Source organism: Amblyomma americanum, chromosome 10 (genome assembly GCF_052857255.1).
Source record: "Amblyomma americanum isolate KBUSLIRL-KWMA chromosome 10, ASM5285725v1, whole genome shotgun sequence".
In the NCBI taxonomy this organism is placed as follows: Eukaryota; Metazoa; Arthropoda; class Arachnida; order Ixodida; family Ixodidae; genus Amblyomma; species Amblyomma americanum.
The window spans coordinates 15,285,673-15,309,363 of NC_135506.1; the positions used below are offsets into that span (position 1 = coordinate 15,285,673).

General features: G+C 45.9%; 1 protein-coding gene across 1 annotated transcript; it reads right to left on the reverse strand.

Annotated features, from left to right (window-relative positions):
• Nucleotides 1-1,038: 1,038 nt before the first annotated feature.
• LOC144108025 (uncharacterized) lies at nt 1,039-23,058 on the reverse strand. The gene is made up of 8 exons (XM_077641294.1): nt 22,910-23,058; nt 17,716-17,931; nt 15,788-15,933; nt 11,880-11,985; nt 10,908-11,065; nt 8,555-8,612; nt 6,385-6,423; nt 1,039-4,563 (listed from the first exon to the last, which is right to left on the reverse strand). Exons 1-8 carry the CDS (start codon nt 22,983-22,985, stop codon nt 3,743-3,745), a joined length of 1,620 nt encoding a protein of 539 aa, XP_077497420.1. The 5' UTR covers nt 22,986-23,058; the 3' UTR covers nt 1,039-3,742.
• Nucleotides 23,059-23,691: the final 633 nt, after the last annotated feature.

Genomic DNA, 23,691 nt, shown 5'->3' on the forward strand with positions numbered 1-23,691 from the left:
GACGAAATGAAGTTATGCCATCAACTAATTGGTTCATCCTTGTTGCCGACTTTAAGTACGCGTCCAGCGCTCCTTCCGCGTCACGTGCGAAGCCATGCTGCTGTGCCGGTGACTGCATATATTATCTTTCCCCTAGAAAAAGGTGCGAGAAAACCTGGTGTCTCATCATTATCATCAGCCTGACTACGCCCACTGCAGGGCAAAGGCCTCTCCCATGTCTCTCCAATCAACCCTGTCCTTTGCCAGCTGCGGCCACCGTATGCCCGCAAGCTTCTTAATCTCATCCGCCCACCTAACTTTCTGCCTCCCCCGGCTACGCTTCCCTTCTCTTAGAGTCCACTCCTTTACCCTTACGGACCAGCGGCTGTCTTGCTTTCGCATTAGATGCCCTGCCCGAGCCCATTTCTTAAAAAAATTTCTTCCTCTTGATTTCGACAAGGATGCCATGAAAATGAAAATTGGTTTTCAGGGAAAGGAAATGGCGCAGTATCTGCCTCACATATCGGTGGACACCTGAACCGCACCGAAAGGGAAGGGATAAAGGAGGGAGTGAAAGAAGAAAGGAAGAAGGAGTGCCGTAGTGGAGGTCTCCGGAATAATTTCGACCACCTGGGTATCTTTAACGTGCACTGACATGCACAGCACACTGGACCTTTTGCGTTTCGCCTCTATCGAAATGCGGCCGCCGCGGTCGGACCAGGATGTCCTTAACCCGCGTTTGTTCCCCAACCCACACTCCGCTCTCTTAACATTATATCTAATTTCTCTTTCCATAGCTCGCTGCGTTGTCCTTAAGCTGCATGCTGTCCATTCCTCTGTGTTTGAAATAGTCACACGACCTCTCTTAAGGATTGTTACTTCGTTCGATCACTCGATGCACGCAGTTGATCGGTGCAGAAGGAAACGTAAAATTTATATGCTTACTGTTGTAGTCGTTTGCCACATAGAAAAACATAGTGCCAAATATCGGCCGTATTAACGGCGTTCAAAAGCGCTGGAATAAAAATGCGTTGGAACGCGGAAGAAATTGAGACCTGGTGAGCGACACTTGAGTTTTATTCAATCTAAGCCACATAATCATATCTTTTTAAGTTCCGGTCAATTTATTTTTGACAAAAGTGGACGGGTTTCAAGACAGGAACGTTTTTTTTTTTTTTTTTGACAGCTTGAAGGGGCCTGGAAACCACCAGCAGTGCAGTAGGCGAATATCAGTGTGCATCAGACAATGAATGCTAATAAAGAGGTCCAGTATAAAAAAGTCGGGAATTAAGAAATGCGTACATGTTTTACAATGAAGAACACTGCAAAGAACCCAATAAAATTTGAATGGTTTGGTTTGGTTTGGTTTGGTTTATGGGGGTTTAACGTCCCATAGCGACTCAGCCTATGAGGGACTCTTAATGCAAGGCCCCGGAAATTTTGATTACCTGGGGTTCGTTAACGTGCACTGACATCGCACAGCCCACGGGCCTATAGAATTTCGCCTCCGTCGAAATTCCAGCGCCGCGGTCGAGATCGAACCCAGGTCTTTCGGATCAGCAGCCGAGCACCATAACCACTGTGCCACCGCAGCGGCAAAATTTAAAAGCTAAAATTAATATTGTTTGCATTACAATAGTTTGGTTGAAGTTAATCAGTATAAAGAATTAAACGCATGGCAACAACCGGCAAGAAAAAACTAAATGTCCAGTAACAAAGTAACAGTGATAGCTTCTTGGAAGCGGCAAGACGCTGAACACTCTCGAAATGCACACTGTACAGTACTAGCTAATAACTGCACTTGGGCATAGCAGAATCCTTCGCAAAGAAGTGGAATCTGTGTTTACAAATATAACTCAAGATAACGCCGCCCACATAACTCAGGATAACACTATTCGTCACAATAACCTAGTGCGGATACAAAACAACAGATAAGCAATAAATCAAACACAGAAAGGCCAGACCTGTGAGAAGATCGAGCAACGCAAATATGATGGTTTTCTTAAATCACTGGCTTAGCTAGATAATATGAGTGAAAGCCTTTGAAATTGCGTATTGTAATTTAACAAAGAACGTTATCGACAACAAAGCATGCACGTTTTTTTTTTGTCACTAGACCAAAGCCTTTGCCTTGGCGTAAGCGATCGCATAGAACGTGAATTAATTTCACGTGCCAGTAGGTTGGTATTTCAGGCGGCACAAACTGCCAAAGTTATTATTCTGGTCGAACTATTAGATTCTTGTTGGCATTCTCTGTTTTAGTTTCGTTGCTTCCATTTTGCTCAGTTTAACATTATTTTTAACAATCGGTGTTTATGCTGACATCTTAATATTTCCCTATTCTATAATATTGTTGATGGTGCTATATTTTCTGCACAAACCGCAGCAACTTATTTTAACAGATTCATTCGCCAATATAGAACATCAAGAAATATGGGCATACAAGGAAATTGATACAACTGGAAGAATGTTAAACGCAATAACACATAATATAATGATAAGTACTATTGAAGGATATAATGACGCAGTCGTATTAATCATACATAAAGAAAAACTACGAAAAGCTGTGAAATAAAGCAAGTTATACAAATACGCAAGATAGACAAAGGACACAGTTTACAGGCAAGTATGCACTTTGCTAAATATCCCACAACAATAAAGTATAAAGCAAACTCATTCATGATAACTAAAATGCCATCAACTGTAGTTGATGTAACAGAAGCTGAATTATTTCTTATGGGGTAAAAAACTGTTCGGTGCACTGCAGCACTCACATGGTGGAGAGGGACACATTGCAATAATGTACGTCCTGTCGGATTCGCTTCTAAGCCACGGAGACGTGGCTCATTTTGCAGAGTCAGCAATGGGAACCATTCGAATGAAAGGGAGTTTGGTCATCACTACTCCGAGGCTAACACATGTCCAGGACAGCTAGAGAGCCGCGATAAATGGATTACAAGCAAACCACTTCAGTTGCACATAGACTGACAAAGGCTGCACAAATAGTCGAGCATGTTTTGGTGAGTATTGAGGTGTGCTCTCGTTCTTTGCGTACCAATGATATCATCTCTCTTATGTGATGGACTGCAGCTGTATATTTTCCTCGTACACAAACCGCTATGGTCGAACGAATGAGTTCTGGCGTCAGATGAACCCACTTTTTCACAGTAGAGGCTTTTTTTTACCAGTTCTCAGCGCAGGAGAAGCACCGACAGAAAGGCGTCAGGCATACCTGACCGACCTTTGAACACTTGTCATTTCTGCTCCTATTGGATGTTACGGAACAGCCCACTTGAGCAAAAGGCTCAGTGCTTTGTCTTGTTCCATACCCAACAATCCTGGACAAAAGCATTTTCGAGCGGAAAACCGTTTACAAGCGTAATTTTTTCATATAATGTAAGATTTCACTATGACAATCAATATATCCGCACATCACCCGACGGCAGTCTTGCACTTTTTATTCTATTAACGTTTTTGCTATCGTCAAAAGCGTTCCCCATTGGTTTATTTATGGCAGTCTTAGCGGTTAGATGCGATCGATGGAAACCCTTTAAAACAAAGAATTTGCTACATACCACAAGAATGGACCATTACCATTCAATACTTTCATAACAGTATCGTCCGATTATTCAATTTTCAAATTTTTCTGTCCGACGAAGTTGGAAATGTGTACAAGTGTGTTTCAGTCGAATAATGTTTTGTAGGAAGTTTAACGCTGTCCTCCTGTCGCCTTCTGCCCGTGTCTTTTCTGCGCAGGTTGGTGCTACGGTTGGCCCCCTTGGCCGGTCCTAGCTTCACTGAGACATGGCACGTCCATGAGATCCTTCCCCAAGAGAGGCATCTGGGCGCCAATATCGGCTGAGGAGGAGTCTTGTTCTTTGTAACCCATCGTACGCTTTTTAGGGGACTCTTCGACAGGTTTGTCTCTAAAGGACCCTGGCTCTTCCTCCTCCTGGCCCTGGTTCCTGGCTCCTGGATGTTGGCCCTGGCTCTTGCGGAGCTTGGACCTTGAGTAATGTGCTCTTTCAGTTGGAGTGGAGACGTTGCCTAATAAAGCTTGGCCACTCACCGGACCTCGTCGGCTGTGAATGCGAGCAGTGCGGTCCGAAAATTTCTTGGTTGGCTGCATTTGCTCACCTCCCCTAACATTTAAGCTTTCTGCACATTGTACGCGGGCTAGGTGGCGACCTGAGGAGACATTGGATGTTTGGTCGTCAAGCTGCGGCCTTTCCTCACAGTTTCCCGGCCCGAGAAGAAATTCTTCCCGTTGGCTGTTTTCTCGGCTTTCAATGTCATCGCCTGAACTGCCTATGCGGTCTTGATGACGGTGCAACAACTGAGGATGGAATCTCACTGCAATGTCACCATTCTCTGCAGGGCACACCTGGACAGGCCCGGGGGGATCGCAGTCTGAAGCGTCCGAGAAGTTAGATGTTGCCGGTGACGCTGGGTGGTCTACATCGCCTGCAGCCGGGCTGCTTGGAGGTATTTTCTTAGTACTTCTTGACTTCCACCACTTCACCAAGTAGTTCAAGCTCAGGCCAATGATGAGGGCCGAGGCGATCATTATGGGTACCATAGTGCCTGCACAAACGGAATTAAAAAGTGAAGAGATAGGTCTGGGTAGAAGCTGATGGACAGCCCGAAGTTCGGGCGTCGGGTTCGATTACAATCAGGAGTGGCACTGAATTCCACACGTTCCCACTTACTTTCCCCATTTTGTACTTAAACTATGTTGAAGATTTTCTATTTCAGCCCAAGATCTAAATGCACCTCCAGGCCGACGCTCACTTCACAGAGTGTTGGTACATATGATTAAAAGTTATATTTGTCTTGCATATTGCTTTATGGGCTTGAACGTTCCGAAACGACTCAGGCTACGAGGGACGTCGTAGTGGGGAGTGCTCCGGAATAATTTATACCCCCTTGGGTTCGTTAACCTTCACCAACATCCCGTTGCAGAGAGGGCTTTTTGTACATCGCCTCCATAAAAAAAATAAACTAAATTTGGAGGAGACACTTAGGCTCCGCCTTAAGGTTATGACGCGATAGCGCAGTGGATTAATTCCCATTTATGCAGAAGGCCATTCTCTACTCTTCATTCATAGACCCATGGGAGTCCTCATACCCCACCTGGCATATTAATGCAGAGGTTAAGCGATGCGCCACTGTCCTGCGATGGCAGGTGCTCCCAACGGTGGGCCTTTTGTAGCCCAGGTCGCTCTTTCCGAGCGACCAATAAATAATTTAACTGCCACCAGCCACAATGGGCAGTTTGCTCACTATCCAGTGGACAGGTTTTGATGCCGCAGCAAAGTCACGTGACCTAGGTGACCACCTGCCTGCTATGTTGCTCTCTGGGCACCACCTGCCAGAGCCATGCCCATGATTTTTTTCGCGCAGAACGCCGACGCCGGGTTCTGTGTGTAACGGGGCCTTTAACGCTGCCGCGTTAACACTGTTGTCGTCACCTTGGAATCAGCAGCCGAACGTCAAAGCCGCTGAACCACCGTGGGGGAGGTTTATAGCCATGTTCTATTTCGCGGAGGGGTTTAGAATAATGCAAAAGTAATGAAACGAAGCAGTAATGCTTGGAAAATCTTCCTTGCTTTTGCGTTTGCCATTACAAAACGCTACGCTAACCTTTATTTATCCCATTTATGCGCACTAGCCAAAGAAAACAGAAACCAAAGAACAGCACAATGGAGGCGCGAACAAAAATTCAAATGACGCGACATGGCGTCCAATTCAACCCACTGCACGAAGTTAGCGGTTCGGTCTTGAAGAAAAAAAGAAGGCTTTTTCAAGTCAGCTCAGTTCGTTGCATCTTTTTTTGTGCCGCTGACCAATCCTCATTATGCCAGTTGGAAGTTTTCCGCGATAAAACTTAACTTCGCCTTGATATTTTTCAAGACATATGTGACATAGCGGGCCCGGGGTTGCTAGCCGCAAATTTTTTTAGGCATGTGACCGCTCTGGAATATCAGAGCCTTAGAGACGTGCTGATGTCTGCGCTCAATTGCAAGGTACCGCACGAGAACACATGGAGATGAATCGGGCTTCACGATCTACAAAGTTAGCGTCAAGCGTCAAGAAACGGTGCCGCCCATGCGCGCGTCTCGGCAGCGCAGGTGTTGTTCTGGGGGCGTGCCAGTAACGCAGTTCAGCAAATGCTAACGTGAAACTCTGCAGTGTCGTCACCGACGTTAACTGCGGCCGTCTCCAGTTCACAGCAATTCGTCAGTAGTCCGTAAACGCCCGTAGCGTTGTCTGTAACCAGCTGCCTCATAGCAACATCCTGCCATTGTTCTTTTTGCCTATCACCAGCTTTTTTCTTACTTTGAGTGCGATGCTAATTACAGTTGTGAAACGCCGCATGCCCATATGTTTCCTTAAGCCACTCACCTGGCGATAAGCCTGCACTTGGCGGGACGGGGCCGGGTACTGAAAAATTAAGAGGGAGCTGCTTAGTAACCGCTGAGAGAGATTGCAAGGTAGTTATCACTGCTGTCGCGCCTCTACTTAGCATGACAGCGGCACCTGTGTAGAGGTGGGCGCATCGTGAAGTGCACTGGTATAGCAATCCACCACCCCCATGGTACAAGACAGAGAGGAAGAGTTGATGATGATGATGATGATGATGATGATGGTCTCTGGCTGAATGGCACGTGCTATGGAAGAGTTATGGAAGAGTTACGGAAGAGTTATGGAGGCTGTTGCGGTTAATAACAATTATAGCGCACTCTTGGGGGAAAAAAAAGACGCATTTCAATCAATGCGTTTCCAATTACAGTTGCACACTGCTGCTTACGATCTTGATTACATTTGCGCACTTCTGCTTATGTTCTTGATATTACTGTAAGTGAAACACGTATGTTTTCGCTTCTCTTTAGCTCTTCGTACGTAATTTATAGGTGGACAGGTGGACACGTAACGCCTTTTCATGCACGGTGTGGCATGGGTTGCAAGCAGTTGTGCGGACGACAGAAAATGTACAGAGAAAACGAGCATACAGAAGAAAAACAAATCGACGTGGGGACCACAGGCTGGTCACCACGCTTTTTTTTTTTGCACACAGGAATAATACTGGAGGCGACGGCCGAGTTGGCCATACAAACCCTCACGAAAAACTCAAACACACGGAGCTTGTTTTTACAACCACGTCACGTCGGTCTGCTAGTCATATTCTGCATACAGTTAACTTTCTGCACTAGTTGAATCTCCCACCATCAGTGATCGTAGAGCGTATATTTTGACCCTGAAAGCGTGCAACATTTGTTTATTTTGAATAGAGTATACACGCTTGCGTGTGATATGTCTGCTGACTGAACGCTTTCAAATATTCAAAAATTGGGAGTTAGAAATCGAAATAAAATAATCTCAGCAGCCAACTGTCAGCCGCGCCGGAAGTCACTTACAATAAAAAGCACCATGTTTAGGAAAGTGATGAGTAAATCTTACTAACTACTCTTTAATTTTACACCGCCTGCTAAAAGGGAGTGCGAAGCAAGGGACAACACGACACCATGTGAAATCGGGAAGCAAATAAGAAGCTATTTTGCAAAACTGAGAAGCGCGAAGAAATATCGTGGTTTTTAACGCACAGCACCTGGGTGAAAGCTGGGTGAAAGTGCAGCGTTATTGCTCAACGTGTGACAATAATTTCGGCGGCAACTTTGAACTGCACGATCGTCTGCACCATGGCATGCACTTTCTTTTGTGTCCATGGCTCTCAAAAATAGGGTTCACGTAACCAGTAATGACTGTCGTTTTGTTTGCATGGCGGTGTACACCAAAGCATATAGATCTAATTGGGCGACAGTAGGCAACTAACAACAAGCAGTAGGCAACTAGTAATAAGCAGACGTTACATTTCCTACACACCTCATTGGCTCAGTTTGGGTTTTGTGCGGAAAACATCGCCGGATTTCGTCGCGTTGTACAGTTTCAGAAACATTTTCTTTATTTCAAAAATTCATCGCCTTCTTTATGGCTTTAATCACATTTTATTCTCTTGTGCGAAGCTGGGAAAACTAAGGAAAAATTGCTCTACTCAATTTTATACTGAATCGGACTCACTAACGGTTTTTAGAGCAATTAGTGAAATTTATTTAATAAGCTGCCGAAATAGAATTTATTCTATTGCAACTGATGCTCACCTCGGCTAAGAGTTTGTTGCTGAAAAGATTTCATTTCTATTTCGAACTCCCTATATTAAGGAATTTTGTGACTTTTCGCTGCAACAGTTGCTGCGTTAGCATTTTACGAGACGTTACAGTGCATGCGCCATCATTCGTTGTAGTTTAACGTACGCATACAAAAGTACAGCTGTAACGCAAGTAGCATTGGCACTAGATGGAGTTCACATGGGATGCAATTCATTTTGTGCAAAGAGAACGTCACGTCACTCCATGATGAAAAAGTGGAAAATAGTAAGCAATTTGGACAATAAATCAAACTTTTAGCCACTCACAGTATTAGAGGTGAAGTGACATAAAACGGAAGCATGATAGGCCCGATGATTGAGCATGCAGATGGTTTGCTATGCCGAAATGTAGAGCCTAAAAATACTGACCTAATGGGGGGATAGGCTCCAATGTGAGGTTCTTCATTTTCAGCTTCTCCAGGTAAGGCTGAAAAAAAGGTTCGGTCATTGTTTTCAAAAACTATACCCACACTATACCCACACTAGTTTCATAGTTTGGCGCTCACGCTGTTATATGTCATCAATAAAAAATAAAAAGAACACCCGCCAGAAGCAACACGAAAATTTCCAGCGGTGTTTTCTTTCCATTTCATTAAAGCACTGCGACGCAGTTGGACCACCAAACAAGATCTCTCTTCAGTTCGAGCCGCCGCGGCGACTCAGTGGTAATGGAGCTAGGCTGCTGTCCTGAAAGACGCGGGTTCAATCCCTGCCGCGGCGGTCTCATTTCGATGGAGGCGAAATTCTTAATTCACGTGTACTGGACGGTGCCGGTGCACGCTATAGGACGCTAAGTGGTCGAAATTATCCTGAGCCCTCCACTACGGCATTCCTAATAGCATGAGTTGCTTTGGGACGTTAAACCCCCATAAACCATAAACATTTTTTTAAAACAAATGGCGCGGTTCAGGTGTCCGCCGATATGTGAGACAGATACTGCGCCATTTCCTTTCCCCAACAGACATTTCAATTGAAAACAATCGTTTGCAGCGGTTATCATGTGTGACACTTTATTCCGCGTGTTTCTTCGTTTGACCAAGCATTCCAGTTAATCGCATTTCGGCCACACTTAAGCCATTTTTGCTATAATCGTGCTATTGCTTACGAGCACCCACTCAAGCATAGCTATATGGCTGCAAAAAATAAAAGAACTACACAGCTTTCACGGAAAATTCGCAGTTCAACGAAAATATGTCCCGGTCGGAGAGTTGAACCAGGGCCCACTTCCAGTCCGGCGCAGTGGCTCTGCCAGCTGAGCTAACCACAACTCTTGCCGAGACCGAAGTGAACAGCAGGTTGAGGTGAGAACGATGTTAGTTCAATGTTTTAAGAGCAGATTTGCACAAATGAAGTATTTACTCACTGCCACCCATGCATGAGCAGCCTTGCGGCTCCCCGGACAGCTTGTGGGCAAGGGCTCAATTCCCTGAAGCGAACGATTTTTTCTTCCAACTGCGATGTTTCCATGAAAGCTGCATAGCTCTTTTCTGTGATTCTACGGCTGCGTTTGGGTGAATGCTAATCAAGAATTACTCCTTTATTACAAACCTACGCCTATCTCGGGAATTCATCTAAAGCATGACACTAACATCGTTCCTACTTCGAGCTGTTGAGCAATTGGGTCTCGCACTGCCATGTGCCAGCCGTTAGCTGTGTTACTAGTTACTAGTTAGCTGAGTTACTAGAGCGACTGCTCCAGACATGCGGTGGTCCTAGTTTTGAGTCCCAAACCATGACAAATTTTTCTTCAACTAAGAACTTTCTGGGAAAGCGGCTGAGATTGCTTTTGCAACCGTATAGCTGCAGATGGTGGGCGTTAATGAGTAGTTAAATTAAAATTACTAAAAATAATTAAAAGTGAGAAATCAGCTTCCCCTTAGATATAAACCTAAAAAAAGCGGATTATTGTGAAATTTTCGCGAGGTTAGACGACGATCAGTCGCACTCGGCACTCGATTCGACGATTTGGTAGCACATATCTAATGTTCGATGTCAAGAGCTAGGCCGGCTGGCCTTGAGCCAAATGAACATTCCGTTCAGAAGACAATATTTCGGGTCATAGATGATGCGACGAAAGAGTTTGCCTAAATTCAGAACCGATAAAAGCGACAGAAATTTGATACATGGGCGCCTATTGGGAGCTTCAAGGCTGGCAAAAGACAAGAGCTGTTGCTCAACACCACTTTTGGAAAGGTAGTGGCTTCTATGACATTTCAACCAAGTGATAGCCTAAAACAGCCGTGTTATGCCGCAGACTACTTTCAACTGCGTAATTAACAGAGTATAATTTTTCCTGTTGTAATGAAATGCTGTTGCCGACAGAGTAACAATGACATCTAACCCGATGCATTTAGAAAGTACAAAAGCAATGAAAAGTGCGGGCACATGCCATGATGATTTTTCAGCTGACCGCAATCAGGACTGTAATAAAGTTTAGTTTCCCCTGCGGCCACTTATGTGGTCAACATGCATGGCACCAGAAATCTGTACACGTAATTAGTGTTCGTCACCTGATCCTCATCAAGAACTAGTCGAACGCAATGCGCTCGGTAGTTCCTAAACTAGAGTAATTACCGTAGCATAAAAACACTGCATCCTGCTTTTCTAGGATTTTGCGTTGATGTTTATAATCGATGATAAGATATGAAATTTCATAACCAAGAAAACGCTGTCAAAATTGAAGCACCTGCTCCATCGTTTCTCACCGGGGAGTTGCGCGTACCTGGATAATACTGCGGTCACATTGCTCCTCGTAGTGCGTAATATAATAGTGGATGGTCTTCTTAGGTCCGCAGTCCAACCTGACGTCCTCGGGGATGACCGGACAAGGGACCCTGGTCTGCTTTCGTCCATCGCAGTAGTGAGATACTGCGCTCTTATCTGCATAATAAGTGAAATGATGTTAGCCCGCAGGTTGGCTTCAGAGGTACTCATTGCTGCAGTCTACTTTAGGGGTAAATAGCAGCCAAATTCGCTTACGATATAGAAAGATGAAACGCCAGACAGTCGCTAGAAGTGTCCCTGACAACTGTGCAAAATAATAAGCGCGAAACAGAGCAGTACAGATCATCAAAACAACACGCTCCACATGATTGATGAGAACTTATAGCAAGGACGCTGTGCAAATAGCAGATGATGGTAAAAATGGACGAAGAGTGTTATCTCAATTCGATACGAATCACTCGACTAACCAAGCCCTAAGATAACGTGTCCCTGTCACTACAAACAACTCCTGTACAAAGAAACTGCATTCATCGACGACCAACAGTGAGAAAATATACACAGAAAGAAGCCAGAGGGTGGCTACCATGGAGGGAGGAGGTTATGACGTTGTAATGTGCAGCCTGAGAGTGGTTCAATGTGAAATTCAACGCTAAGTGCCTGCATCAAAGCTATAACAGCTTTCGGTAGTTCATACACTAAGCCAGTAAGCCTAGATTTGCAAATTGTTTGTTTCTCTTCATTGTGTACTGCATGCATTGATTATTGCTCTTTAGACGTGGCATATTTTTTACTACCTTCTTTTATTTTCGCGCTGAAAAACTGGAAGTCCAAAACACTGCTTTAAATTTGGCGCCTATATATAGCGAAGCTGTAGTGAGGCAATACTTCACCGAAGTAACCATTCCTGATTTGAGTATATGTCTGGAACACAAACTGTGCCGATAGGAACGGAGGTAATGGAAGTACTCACCGGTGTAGATGACTTGTTTTGTGCACTGATAGCTTTCTCCTTGGATATTGACTGTTTCCGCAGCTTCCTCATTCGTAGCTCCTATGGAAGATTCTTTCACTGGTTCCTGAGAAGAACAGCGCGAAGTATATGCCTCAAATTAGCAACGAAGACGCAGCCATGCTGGCGGGGAAGTGGATATAGGGCTGAACACTTTACAGAATGTTATAGTATAGAACACAGACACACCGAGAGTCAAAAGCTCTTTCCTTTATAAAAATTGTCAATAGACAGTCTATAGACCTCTTATAGACTCTATTGCCGTCCTATAGATATTTCTTTTTGCCTATACTCATACTCTGTAGACTGCCTACATAAAAAAAGTCTACTAAAAGTGTATGGCCATAAATCTATAGATTGTCTATAGACTATAGGATTTGTATTGCCTATAGACTGTTATTTAGGATTCGTCTCTTAGGAGTCTATAGATTTTATAGACAGAAGTCTATGGACAATCTATAGGCTGTCTAAACAAGTTTTTGAAAAGGTTAGCTTCTGCGATCGTTCTTGGCAAAGAAGTAAGAACGGTAGCTTTACGGCCTTCCGGCTTTACGGCATTCAATCCCTGGTTTTCAGTAGTATTATCTTCTTGAATCACACCGCCAGAGAACAAAATATCCTCGAGAGGACCCACTTGCTCGCCGACGTGGTAAACCTTGTCATTGGTCGCAACATTAGTGATGGGTTCTGACGTTATTTTCTCAACTCATTTGAAAACACGCCTGTGGATGTCTTCTTGTTTCCTGATACGAGTGCAGTTAAGACAAGCAGACGGTTTCTTTTTCTTCAAGCTGCGCATGCCAGTGAACGATGCATGCTAAAGCACGAATACTCCCGAAAGTGCATTGCAAGGCCTACAAAACTCTTTGCTATGCCACCGTCTACCTATCTAGCATTACACGGAACATAGTTCAGTATTTCATTTCAACAGTGGTCGCAACACCTTATTTTATAAAGCTCCACTAGTAACTATAGAGTTCCTTACTATTAACTAGAGGGAAAGCTGGCGCCTCGTCTATGGGAGTTTGCATGGAGCTTCCTCGAGACCCCCGCAGCCGCCATGGCCGCTCGAAGCATCATGGGACGCAGAGCTACCGACTGCAGAACCACAACTTTTGGCCAAAAATTATAAAAAACAAACGTTGTCCGATAATCAAGAATGTCCTAGCATTCAATATACTGCCTATAAATTGCAACAAACAAGCAGAAAATCATGTAAATGCAATGCAATTTCTTCCCAAAATAAGCGATGGTTTGCTCTCCTATTGGACAACTATTGCAGACCACAAAAGCCAATATTTCGTGCTTCACAGGCGCACTGTGAAAACGAAATGTGTTTTTAAAAAATGCTGTTGCTTAAACAATTTAAGAGGTTTTTTTAATGACATTTCGGAAAACAGAAAATCGGCCCATGATGATTTGAGGGTCCATGTTGGTTGAGGTGCAGCACCGCCAGCCTTCCCTCCAGTTAATAGTAGAGAACTCTATGCTGGTCTTCACAGCACCACTCTCATTATCACTACGTCCCCGAAAGACGTCTATGCATCACCCTGAAACTATCGCATCCGCGGCAACACAGGCGACTAAAACTAGTAAATTTCTGCGGTTCAGTCCTTTCTTCCCGACATTGAACGCTAGAATCGCTGTTGTATGACTACACGCATAAAGGAGCCGTCATAAAAATTGACTCACAAGTTTTAATGTGATATTATTAGAAGCCTGATCGAGAAAAAAACATGTAGTCGGTAATAAAATTCGGTGACTAGCAGGAGGGAAATGACGTCATAAGACCGGAAGTGGGCACTAGACACCCGTGTCGCCACCTCGCGACACATGCGGGGATACATAAACTATAGCTAGACGACCTGAATAGATGTCTGGCTGTGTACAGAGACAGCCGCGTGCGGGTCCACAAACACACCCGTGCACGAATGACACAAAACTCGGTGTAAAGGCATCAAAGCCACTAATGCGGTCGCGTTACTTATAAATAATATAATAAAAAATCCATATGAATTTCTCGAAATGCTGCATCCGTGCGTGGGAAAGCCGAGCAGCCGATATGAAACGCCTGTGCTTGTTAAATGCCGGCCGCGTAGGAAGTGAAATTCACCAACGCCGACATAAAAGGAGGATGCTTTGCCAGCAGCCTATCGCCGTTTCATTCTGAGTACTGCTACCCTTCCAAATTAACATGACGTCTTCAGCTCGAAGGATTTCCTATTAACCTAGAGCCCATGGAATCCCATTTTTTTCGCCGCTAATGCCCAGGCAGTCACTGAAGGCTGTTCCGCTGGCGGTGGTTTGCTGCACTTTTTATTCCCACGTATTTTATATTTTGCCTATGGATGTATATGATTGTAACAAAAGAACTGTGGCGCGACCAAGACGAACACAAGACAGAGGCACACAGGACTAGCGTTAAATGATTCTCTTGTGTTCTTCCTTGGGTCTATACATTTATAGTGATAAATAAACTATGCTTTTTCTTGCCAAGTGTCCCATGATAAAGCCTGCCATTTTTGCACATATTTTCTACTCCGTCAGACCTGTACACATCATGTAGTACGGTTCTTAGCGATTCGCCGTCAGCAGTGCGTAGCTTTATTTTTCCAAAGGTCAGGTTTCCCCACTGACTTTTCCGTCCTTTGGGAAGTCCCAATCGGTCGCTGCATCCTTTTGATCATCTGGATACGCGCCAGGGCGCCCGTGTGCTGTACGATGTCAGTGCACATTAAAGATCCCCAAGTGGTCGAAATTATTCCGGAGCCCTCCACTACGGCACCTCTTTCTTCCTTTCTTCTTTCACTCCCTCCTTTATCCCTTTCCTTACGGCGCGGTTCAGGTGTCCAACGATATATGAGACAGATACTGCGCCATTTCCTTTCCCCCCCAAAAAAACAATTATTATTATTATACGCGCTCACACTGCACACGCACAGGAAAACAGGGTCGAACATGGCACTGCTCGAGGTGTCACCCTTAGACCAGGGCTGTTGGCCAATTAATAATAATAATTGATTTTGGGGGAAAGGAAATGGCGCAGTATCTGTCTCACTTATCGGCGGACACCTGGACAGCGCCGTAAGGGAAGAAATAAAGGAGGGAGTGAAAGAAGAAAGGAAGAAAGAGGTGCCGTAGTGGAGGGCTCCGGAATAATTTCGACCGCCTGGGGATATTTAACGTGCACTGACATCGCACAGCACACGGGTGCCTTAGCCTTGTTCCTCCATAAAAACGCAGCCGCCGCGGTCGGGCTCGAACCCGGGAACTCCGGATCAGTAGCCGAGCGCCCTAACCACTGATCCATTTCCACGCGCTAGTTTCTGCGAAGGACCTGTTGGTCTAGCACCACGCCATCACAATGCATTATCAACTCTAACGACTCCATTTTTCACAGCGTCATAAGGCTCACAACATCTGAAACAGTCCTTTGTCGACAGCTTCGAACTCTCTCCCTACGCCGGCCCCCTGTGCTGCCATGCTTACCAGTATAGCTACAGCCCCGGCTACGCCTTTTGCGGTCAAACGACCGATAGAACCCACATCATATGAACTTTCTCAGCTGATCTTCCTAAGCCACAGCTACAACTTGGTACTTTTGAGCAGTGGGAGGCCGCGCTGCTCAGCTCGAACCTGGATGTCCAACGCCGGGCCCTCGAGCGGGCCAGCCAGAGGGCATCACGAAGCAATGTCATGTGATCACCTAGCGTTGATCTAAGTCCCGCTTTTCTTTTTTTTCGGGGGGCTAATAAAGAATTCCTGCTCCTTCTCCACCTCTACTGCGTCAAAACGATTTTTGCGTCGCAAGACACCTGTTCCGTGATACAGGGGGTTGATATTAATAATTTAGTGGCGATACATCTCACTTCTGAGTTCTCTGCCAGCCGAAGAAGAGAGAAGTGTTTCTGGAAGACTTTGTGGTTTCCCTCCTTGGTGAATGCAACCGGGAAATCCGGATCTTGCTTCTCCGCTTCAGGAATGCCCTTTACCAACTTCAACTCTCCAGTTTTTCCTGCGTGAGAAAAATTTGTATGAGAAAAATTTTGGCATTGTCTGTGTTGCGATCTTTCGTGGACATTGTGAATGCGTTGTGTGTTTGAACACGCCGGTGACAACGGGTAATGGAAGTTATAGTGGGTTTGGTGGAAACAAGACAGACACAGTAGAGGCAGCTGAAGTTAATGATGGATGCCAGACAGGCTCAACAAATTGTAGGCGACTGGATCTCATGGCGGTGGTAATGGAGCCAAAGCTGCGCTTGATTAACGCATGGTGGGGCACTGAACTGCTTTTCCAGTATTGCAATTTGTTTTTTTTACTGCCGCGATGCATATCTGTTGTTGCAAAATCCAGTGCCAACGCAGAGTGAGTATATGCCGTAACGTACTCTATACAGAGGAATTTTTTTTTTTCAATTACAAACATGAAAAAATATACAGTGGGCGAGAAGGAAATACAAGCCCTGAAAATTTGAAAATTTGATTGAGTGATCGAGTTCGAACCCGGGAACTCCGGATCAGTAGCGCTCGGCTACTGATCCGGAGTTACCGGGTTTGGACCCGACCGCGGCGGCTGCGTTTTTATAGAGGAAAAACGCTAAGGCGTCCGTGTGCTGTGCGATGTCAGTGCACATTAAAGATCCCCAGGTGGTCGAAATTATTCTGGAGCCCTCCACTATACGGCAGCTCTTCCTTTCTTCTTTCACTTCCTCCTTTATCCCTTCCCTTACGGCGCGGTTCGGGTGTCCAACGATATATAAGACAGATACTGCGCCATTTCCTTTCCCCCAAAACCAAATATTATTATTTTGAACACATTAGCTGTTACTGCTGCTGTTTCTTTTTTTATTGCCATTTGAAAAACAAATTATAAGCACATATCAGAGTCGTTATAGTGAAGCCGTTTCCACGGAACTGCAACAGTCGCTGTCAATTTCAAATAGATATGCTGGCTACGCGTATGATTTCGCAGTGAAGATTTCGCTGTAAGAATCTTCTAAAATTCAGCCCCCGTATCGTTTTATTTACTGACCGCAGCCAAATTAGAGCTCGCACTCTTCAATAAATGCAGATCAATTGAGGCAAAAGTTGTGAACTAAGAAAGCATTCTATTAGAAGCAACTTTATGGTGTCTACAGAGGTTTCCTTTCATGAACGTGAACATATGCATCTGCTTGCATAAACTGTTCCTTGAAAAACGCAATGCACTTTCCTTAACCGTGCCACGAGACATTCCTGCTGCAATTTTCCTGCGCTACGAAATTTTTTCTTGTTTCTTAGAAAAGGCGAAGACATACGGGCATTTAAAGCTAGTGTTTTGCTTGAGCCGGCACATCAGTCCTGTGTGCGGCGCTTTTAGTGCAATTGCATTAGAGTTACCTTTCAGGAGCTAAGCTGGCGTCTGTCCGTCCGTGTCACGAAAAAGCAGCTGGCCCACCTGTTCACTGTGGCTAACATGTCCGCGGTAACAATAGAATTAATCGAAATAAACTGAACGCAATTACCACCTCCCACTGTGGAACTGCGCATCAGCTCAATGGTTGAGAAACACACAGCCTCCCGAATTATCTGTGCAAAAATCAGTCTTACCGGAGCTCGAGCAGAGCAACCTGGGTCTTACAAGCCCTCTCGGTGGCGTCTTTCAAACACATGTGCTTGAAAGAGCCTCTTGCTGGCGCATCGCTTAACCGCTGCTCCACGGCCCCAGGAGTGGTCTGGGGGCTCTCTCGCAATATATGAATGCAATAAAGAGAACGAGTGCTTGCGCAGCAGGGACCTTTAATGATACTGCTCACCATCCTCCTGGAGAAGAACATCCTTGACGAAGTCGTAGAATTTGGTGCGGGAGATGTCAGAAGAGTGGCAATTTATATACAGCTGATTTTCTTGGTCATGGGTCCGAAGGTCGCCAGTTAGGGTGCATGACCACGTGTCTTTGATCAGCCAGGACTTGTACTTGACGTTCATCTTGAAACCAGCGGGTAGAGGTCTTGGGGCCGGAATAATATGGCCTGCAAGCAGAAAACGAAAAGCAGTAAACCACGGGGCGTGTTTAGAGGATGACGGCACTTGTAAAGACATGTAGGTGAGCGTGCGTCACGTACTTATAATAAGATCATCAACATGAAACTAAGAGCTCATCAACAATGTGCAATACCAGTGATGCGTGATGATTGGCAAATGGGCGTAAATTCTCTTGGCAACAGAGGGACTTCAAAAGCGGAGGTTTTTATTCGGGAGAATTGGTAGGAGCAAGCATGCGCTCAAGCTGGCCCCCCCTCCCCCCCCCCCCCCCCCCCCCGCTTGCAATACTAGTGTCAAACTATAACAGTCCAAACGGAAATGTAAAAAAAAACTTTAGCTGAAATTAATTGAGCTGAAATTAATTTTTTAATCCTGAGCACTTGCTGCGTGGTCTCCTAAGCATTGAACATCCTAGGGTAACGGAGTGGAGGCCAAGAGAAGGCAAGCGTAGCCGGGGGTGGTGGACGGATGAGATAGGAAACGTTTTAGAGTTGAACTCTTGTACGAGCTACTCGGATCATGAGACTTAGCTTTTCGAAGCTTCCACACTGAAGCTGTCATTATCTGTGTGGTGCCTGTCCTGTCGTTTTGTGTGCCTCTTTTTTCTTCGTTTGTCGCGCTGCCGTCTTTTTTTATTTAATTTTTTATTTCAATGATTCTGAGTTTACTGTGTACAAAAAGCTAAATGATCATGCCAGTTTGTGAACATGGGCCCTCCTTAAACCCTTACTTTGTTCAGAAAGTGCAAGTTTTCAGAACAAAAAACACAAATTTCGAACCTAGGGAGTTAAAATGCCGCAACTACAAATGCAGCACTAAAATAACATAACATGCATAATTAATAAAGGAGCATTACAACAAACACATTACACTTCAACAAAACAGTACTAGAACTAATGAACAAAGCAGACATAGTTCACCATGTAAAACAACACACACAGGTCTTCCACGAAAAGGGATCATATATTAATAAATTGAAAAGTGTTATCGGACAGAGGTCACCATTCTTAAGACATAAATTCATTAAAGGATGTATGAGATAAGAAGTTTGCCGGAATAAGATGATCGTAGGTTACACAAGACAGGGGGCTAGGAGCGATATGGGAGAGGTCTTTGTAGTGCAATGAGCGTAGCAAGGCTGTTGACGATATATAAAGGCTCGGGTTCAGCAGCCGAACGCCGTATCACAGAGCCACCGCGGCGTGTGGGTTAAGCAACTATTCTAATACCCCTGCCACACGGCGATTTTCAATAGCCATCGAGTCGAGGGCCTTTGAAATTTTCAATCACCGACGAACTCGAAGGAGTTGTGTCGCTGCTACACGGCAAATCTCAATGGACATTGAATTGGTTCTCGTGTCTTACGCCAAGCTTGTGCGGCGCCACAATCGCTACTTTGTGTTTTGCAAAAAAAGCAAAAATATTTTGTAAATGTATACTAAATGCTGAAATACACGCATAAGCACATGTTGCTTAAAGCCCTTTTAAAACAAGCATACGCGCATGCCGTATATAGCCGCACGTACGCGACGGACAGATGCAAACACTGCTGTAGCCACTCTAATACAAGACGAGCCAAAACCAAGCCAGTCCAACTGCGTCGGAGCGCTGCTTCGTTAGGCTTAGGACCTGGGAAATCGCCTTGATATCTGAAAAACAAGAGCTATTTGTCTCTTGAAACTTTATGCGAGGGTAAGAATGGGCAAATCGAAGGCGAGCACAACAGCTTAGAATACGATATTGCTTTGAGGGATTAGCGACGAAGCTGTTATCGCTGTGAAGCGGGCGGGCAGGGGGCCGCCATGTTGTAAACGCTAAGTACGCAAGCAACGCAAATACCACAACGCAAAATTTATGCGCTTAATGCACTTAAAACCAGTCTGATACAATTTTAAAATTATTGTACAGACTGCTTGCATTAATTTTTAGGCGAATAATGTTTGTTCATGCTTTTGTACCGCGAATGTGTCGTGTACGAAAGTGCGCTTGGCGCCACTCGCAGCAACGCTAGCAACCTTGGGCAGCGCTCGAAGGCCCTCGAAATCTCGATGGAGTTCCGCGCTGCTCCGTTGACGCGATAGACTATTGAATCGGTGACCATTGAAACTGCCCATGTGGCAGCGCTCGATCGCCTTTGAGCCGATATGCTATCGGTTCGAGAGCCTTTGAAATGGCCGTGTGACAGGGTTATTACACACACAGCCTTCCACTTCTGAGAAGCTGCCGGCGGAAGGTTTTACACGTGAGAGAGTACGATATTTAGGGGGCTACGACAGGAGGGTAGTTCATTGCATATCCAATAAGCAAAACCCTGAGGAGGGGGAGGTAGATCACATAACCGTAGAATACACAGCGCTGGTGATGCGGTCTATGTACCAATGACTTTAGGGGACGATAATAAGTAGCTGTGCCGTCAATGGCGATGTCGCAAAGTGAGTCATGGGGTGCTGACTTCATTTCCTCCTCTCGTGGCAGGGACAAAGCTGGCTCGCACAGTTAGGCTATAACGATCACACAAGGCGATACGCAAAGTCTACATTAACAGCGCACGCCTTTACCCTTCCCGTGAGATAGAGATAGGTGCGCGCAAACAGCGCTGGCAGATGCCCTCCCAGTTGCTGCAGGCATGCTCGCTGTTATCTCGCGCGCACTTGTCTACAGTTCCTGCTCAAGATAACGTGGAAGCCATGGCAGCAGCCCGGCAAGCTACTCGAGCGGTGCAACAGCGTCTTCGGTACCAGCTACAGAGTAAAGAACGGGCTCAGCAGCACACAACTTGGTGTACCACATACTTACTCAGCGTGGTATAGTATCCCCTAGTGTTCTCTAAGATGCATTGGCGTTGCACACCGCACGGATGCCTTGCGTTTTGCCTCTCGAAACTCGGTCGTCGTGGCTTGAATGGAACCAGCCTCGCTCATCAGTCGAGCGCCGTAACCACTACGGCAGAGCTGACATTGCGTGCTCACTTTTACCCGAGCATCTACAGTCGCGAGTAAAAAAGGATTCGCACAATGTCGTCACCGGAGTGGTGAAAATCTCAACGCGCGGCTGTCGTGACGCCATGCTTTGCGAGCGAACCTTGCACTTTTGCTATCGGCGTGTTTGTAACAGTAGCGTCGAAAGTGTCTATCGGCCGCTGCCTGCGGTGGCACTTCAATAGTGCTAATCTTTTTTTTTCTTGGCACTGTACATTTCCTTCAGGGGCGCTGCTTCATACGTAAACAAATTCTTAGACCAGCGAACGTCTGCTGGTCGTAGAAATGCTGTGTGCGGGCGAACAAGGAGGGGCCGTGGTTCCTGCACAACTGTATAGAGGCTCTTCACACAAGTACAGACTCACCCGCCCTCTCTCGGCGTGCACAGAAGCAGGCAGGTGGACGGTTGGACGAGAAGGTACTTTCAAGGATGGGAGGGCAAGTCGGCCCTTCTGACACTTGATCTGAACTCAATAAGTTACTTCTATGCTATGCTATACTATGCAATACTTCGCTCGAATCTTCCTGTTGCGCCAAGTAAGCCTGTCTCCTGGGAAGTCGTGAAGAACACCAGAACGTATGCACTCCAGCCACTGCGGTCGCAATTTTGGCGTCAGAGTATCACGGATGGAAGCTACCGTGCAGGTAGTAACCAGGCACAGCAACTGGCTGCACCATAGTGCAGCGTAACTTTCCGGCAGAATGACGCAGTTGCGGGCTCTTCAACCGTTCCTTCATTACCACGAAACGCTTTCGCGGAATAAAGGCGCTCTCCCCTCCGCCAGGGGCGCTCATTGCACTGGCGTCTCAGTATGCCTATTCAGAGGGGGCAAAGCTGCGCGACTGTTTTCCCCGTGCCGCTCGTAGCGCTATTCGCGGACCGGCGATCAATGAATTACACTGACGTCAAATGTTGGAATTCGCGTTGGCTCATACCCAACATATGAGCCTAAGGGGGCCAGAGGCTCCCCATCTTGAGTTCTGTCTGCTTTGTTATCCGACTGAGCGGGTATTGTGAAACCCCCACCAGGAGCAGGAGGGGTGCTCCTGGAGATCCTTCCACACGAGAAGCGGCTTTTCCGCAGAGCTTGGAACAAAATGGCAGAATTTCGCGCAACTCTGCTCCCTGCGCGAGCATATACAGGGTCACTATGCCGCCACGGCTTTGGACGGCAAATATCCTGTGACTTTGACAAACGATAGAGAGTTATAGCATAACATTGGCGTTGTTAGGGTACCGTTTACTGTGTAAACGCACGCCAGATTTACGGGTTAGTGCTGCAGAACGCCAGCAGGCGTTTTAGCATGCCGTCTCCCATAACAAGTCTGAAAGGCGAAAACCAGTGATGATGATGAGACAACGCTTGTTTTGTGCCCCTTGCAGTGTCTTTCGTTCCTCCGCTCCGAATTTTCCGCCAAAATGATCACAGCAAGGTTTCGCCCGCCTATTCCTCGTCACCGACGAGAGTGGGCAGCGGTTGCGGTCGCGAACGCCGCCACCGCCCAGCAACAGCACGCACATTTTTTTCCCTGTTTCTCTGTGGGTACCTCCATCAACGTTGTTTGTCAAGAGGTCCCTGGAGTGCTTAGGCTTAGGTCGGAGGGTGCCTTTTCGTTAGCAGAGATATGAAAATTTTCACTGAAGCAGTGGAGCAACCATTCAGAACAGTCTCTAAGTGACGACTTATGAAAATTCTGCCGGGAGAATTTCTGTTGCAAGTAGAGGGCCCTTCTGATTAGGCTCCCAGGATTTAGTAGGATGAAATTCAGCAAGGTCATTTGTTCACACTGTTAATAGTTTCTGAAACAACGACTAGCTGTTAAGAAAAACCAACCGCCGCATTCCGTTGGTTCTGTTCGCTCATACACGTATAAAAGAGGCCTTCCAACGACAGACGCAACCTCAAACGTCCCTTGTCTGGTGCTAGGAGTGTGGTCACAATGAACATCGAACCGAAGGCGAGTAGAAGTCGCTGTCGGTACTCACTTGAGGAGAACTTCAGCAGCTCCGAGAGCACAAAGCAAGCAAGCAAAATGTATCCGTCCATATTGTATCCGTCCATCGATCGCCCGAACTTAGCGACCTTTTCTCGCAGACTGACGCAAGGAGCAGAAAGAAAAGGAGGGGGTTGCGAGGAACGAAAGATATCGTACCTCCCTCAACCAGACCGACAGAGCCCTCTATAAGAAGCACTGGGAGGTAGCTGATTATATTGTTCACTACGATAGTCGTCAAGCGCTTTCTCCTCTTTTTACTTTCCATTCTTTATACACCTATCGGTGGGGTAGTTCCCAGTGCTTCCTACAGAGTGCGCTGAAGTGTCAGTCCAGTTGGAGGCAGGTAATAGCCCTGTTACACGGCATTCCTCGAAGGCCTTTCCAGCAAAGGCACCTTTTTCACCAAAGGAGCGAAGGCTTAAAGGAGAAGTGACGCAGTTACACGGTGCATCCCAAAGGTGAAACAGTTGTACAGGCTTTGCACCCGCTGCTGTGCTCGAGGCGGCTGCAGTGAGTGTTTTAAAATTAAACTGGGGTATTCTGTTTATTCGTTGAGCTCATACAATTTTTTAAAATTCATATTGCATCCTTAAAAGTACTGCAAAAGCTACTCTCATCAGCAGCAGCCGGTTTTGTGTATTACCTTGTCCACCAGGGACACTCGGTGTTGCTGCAACACTTTCATTGTCTCGAAAGCAGGGCACAAAATATAAACACCCGTACAAAAACCAAACCTAGACACACCTTTAGTATTTAAAAAAAATGTTTTCA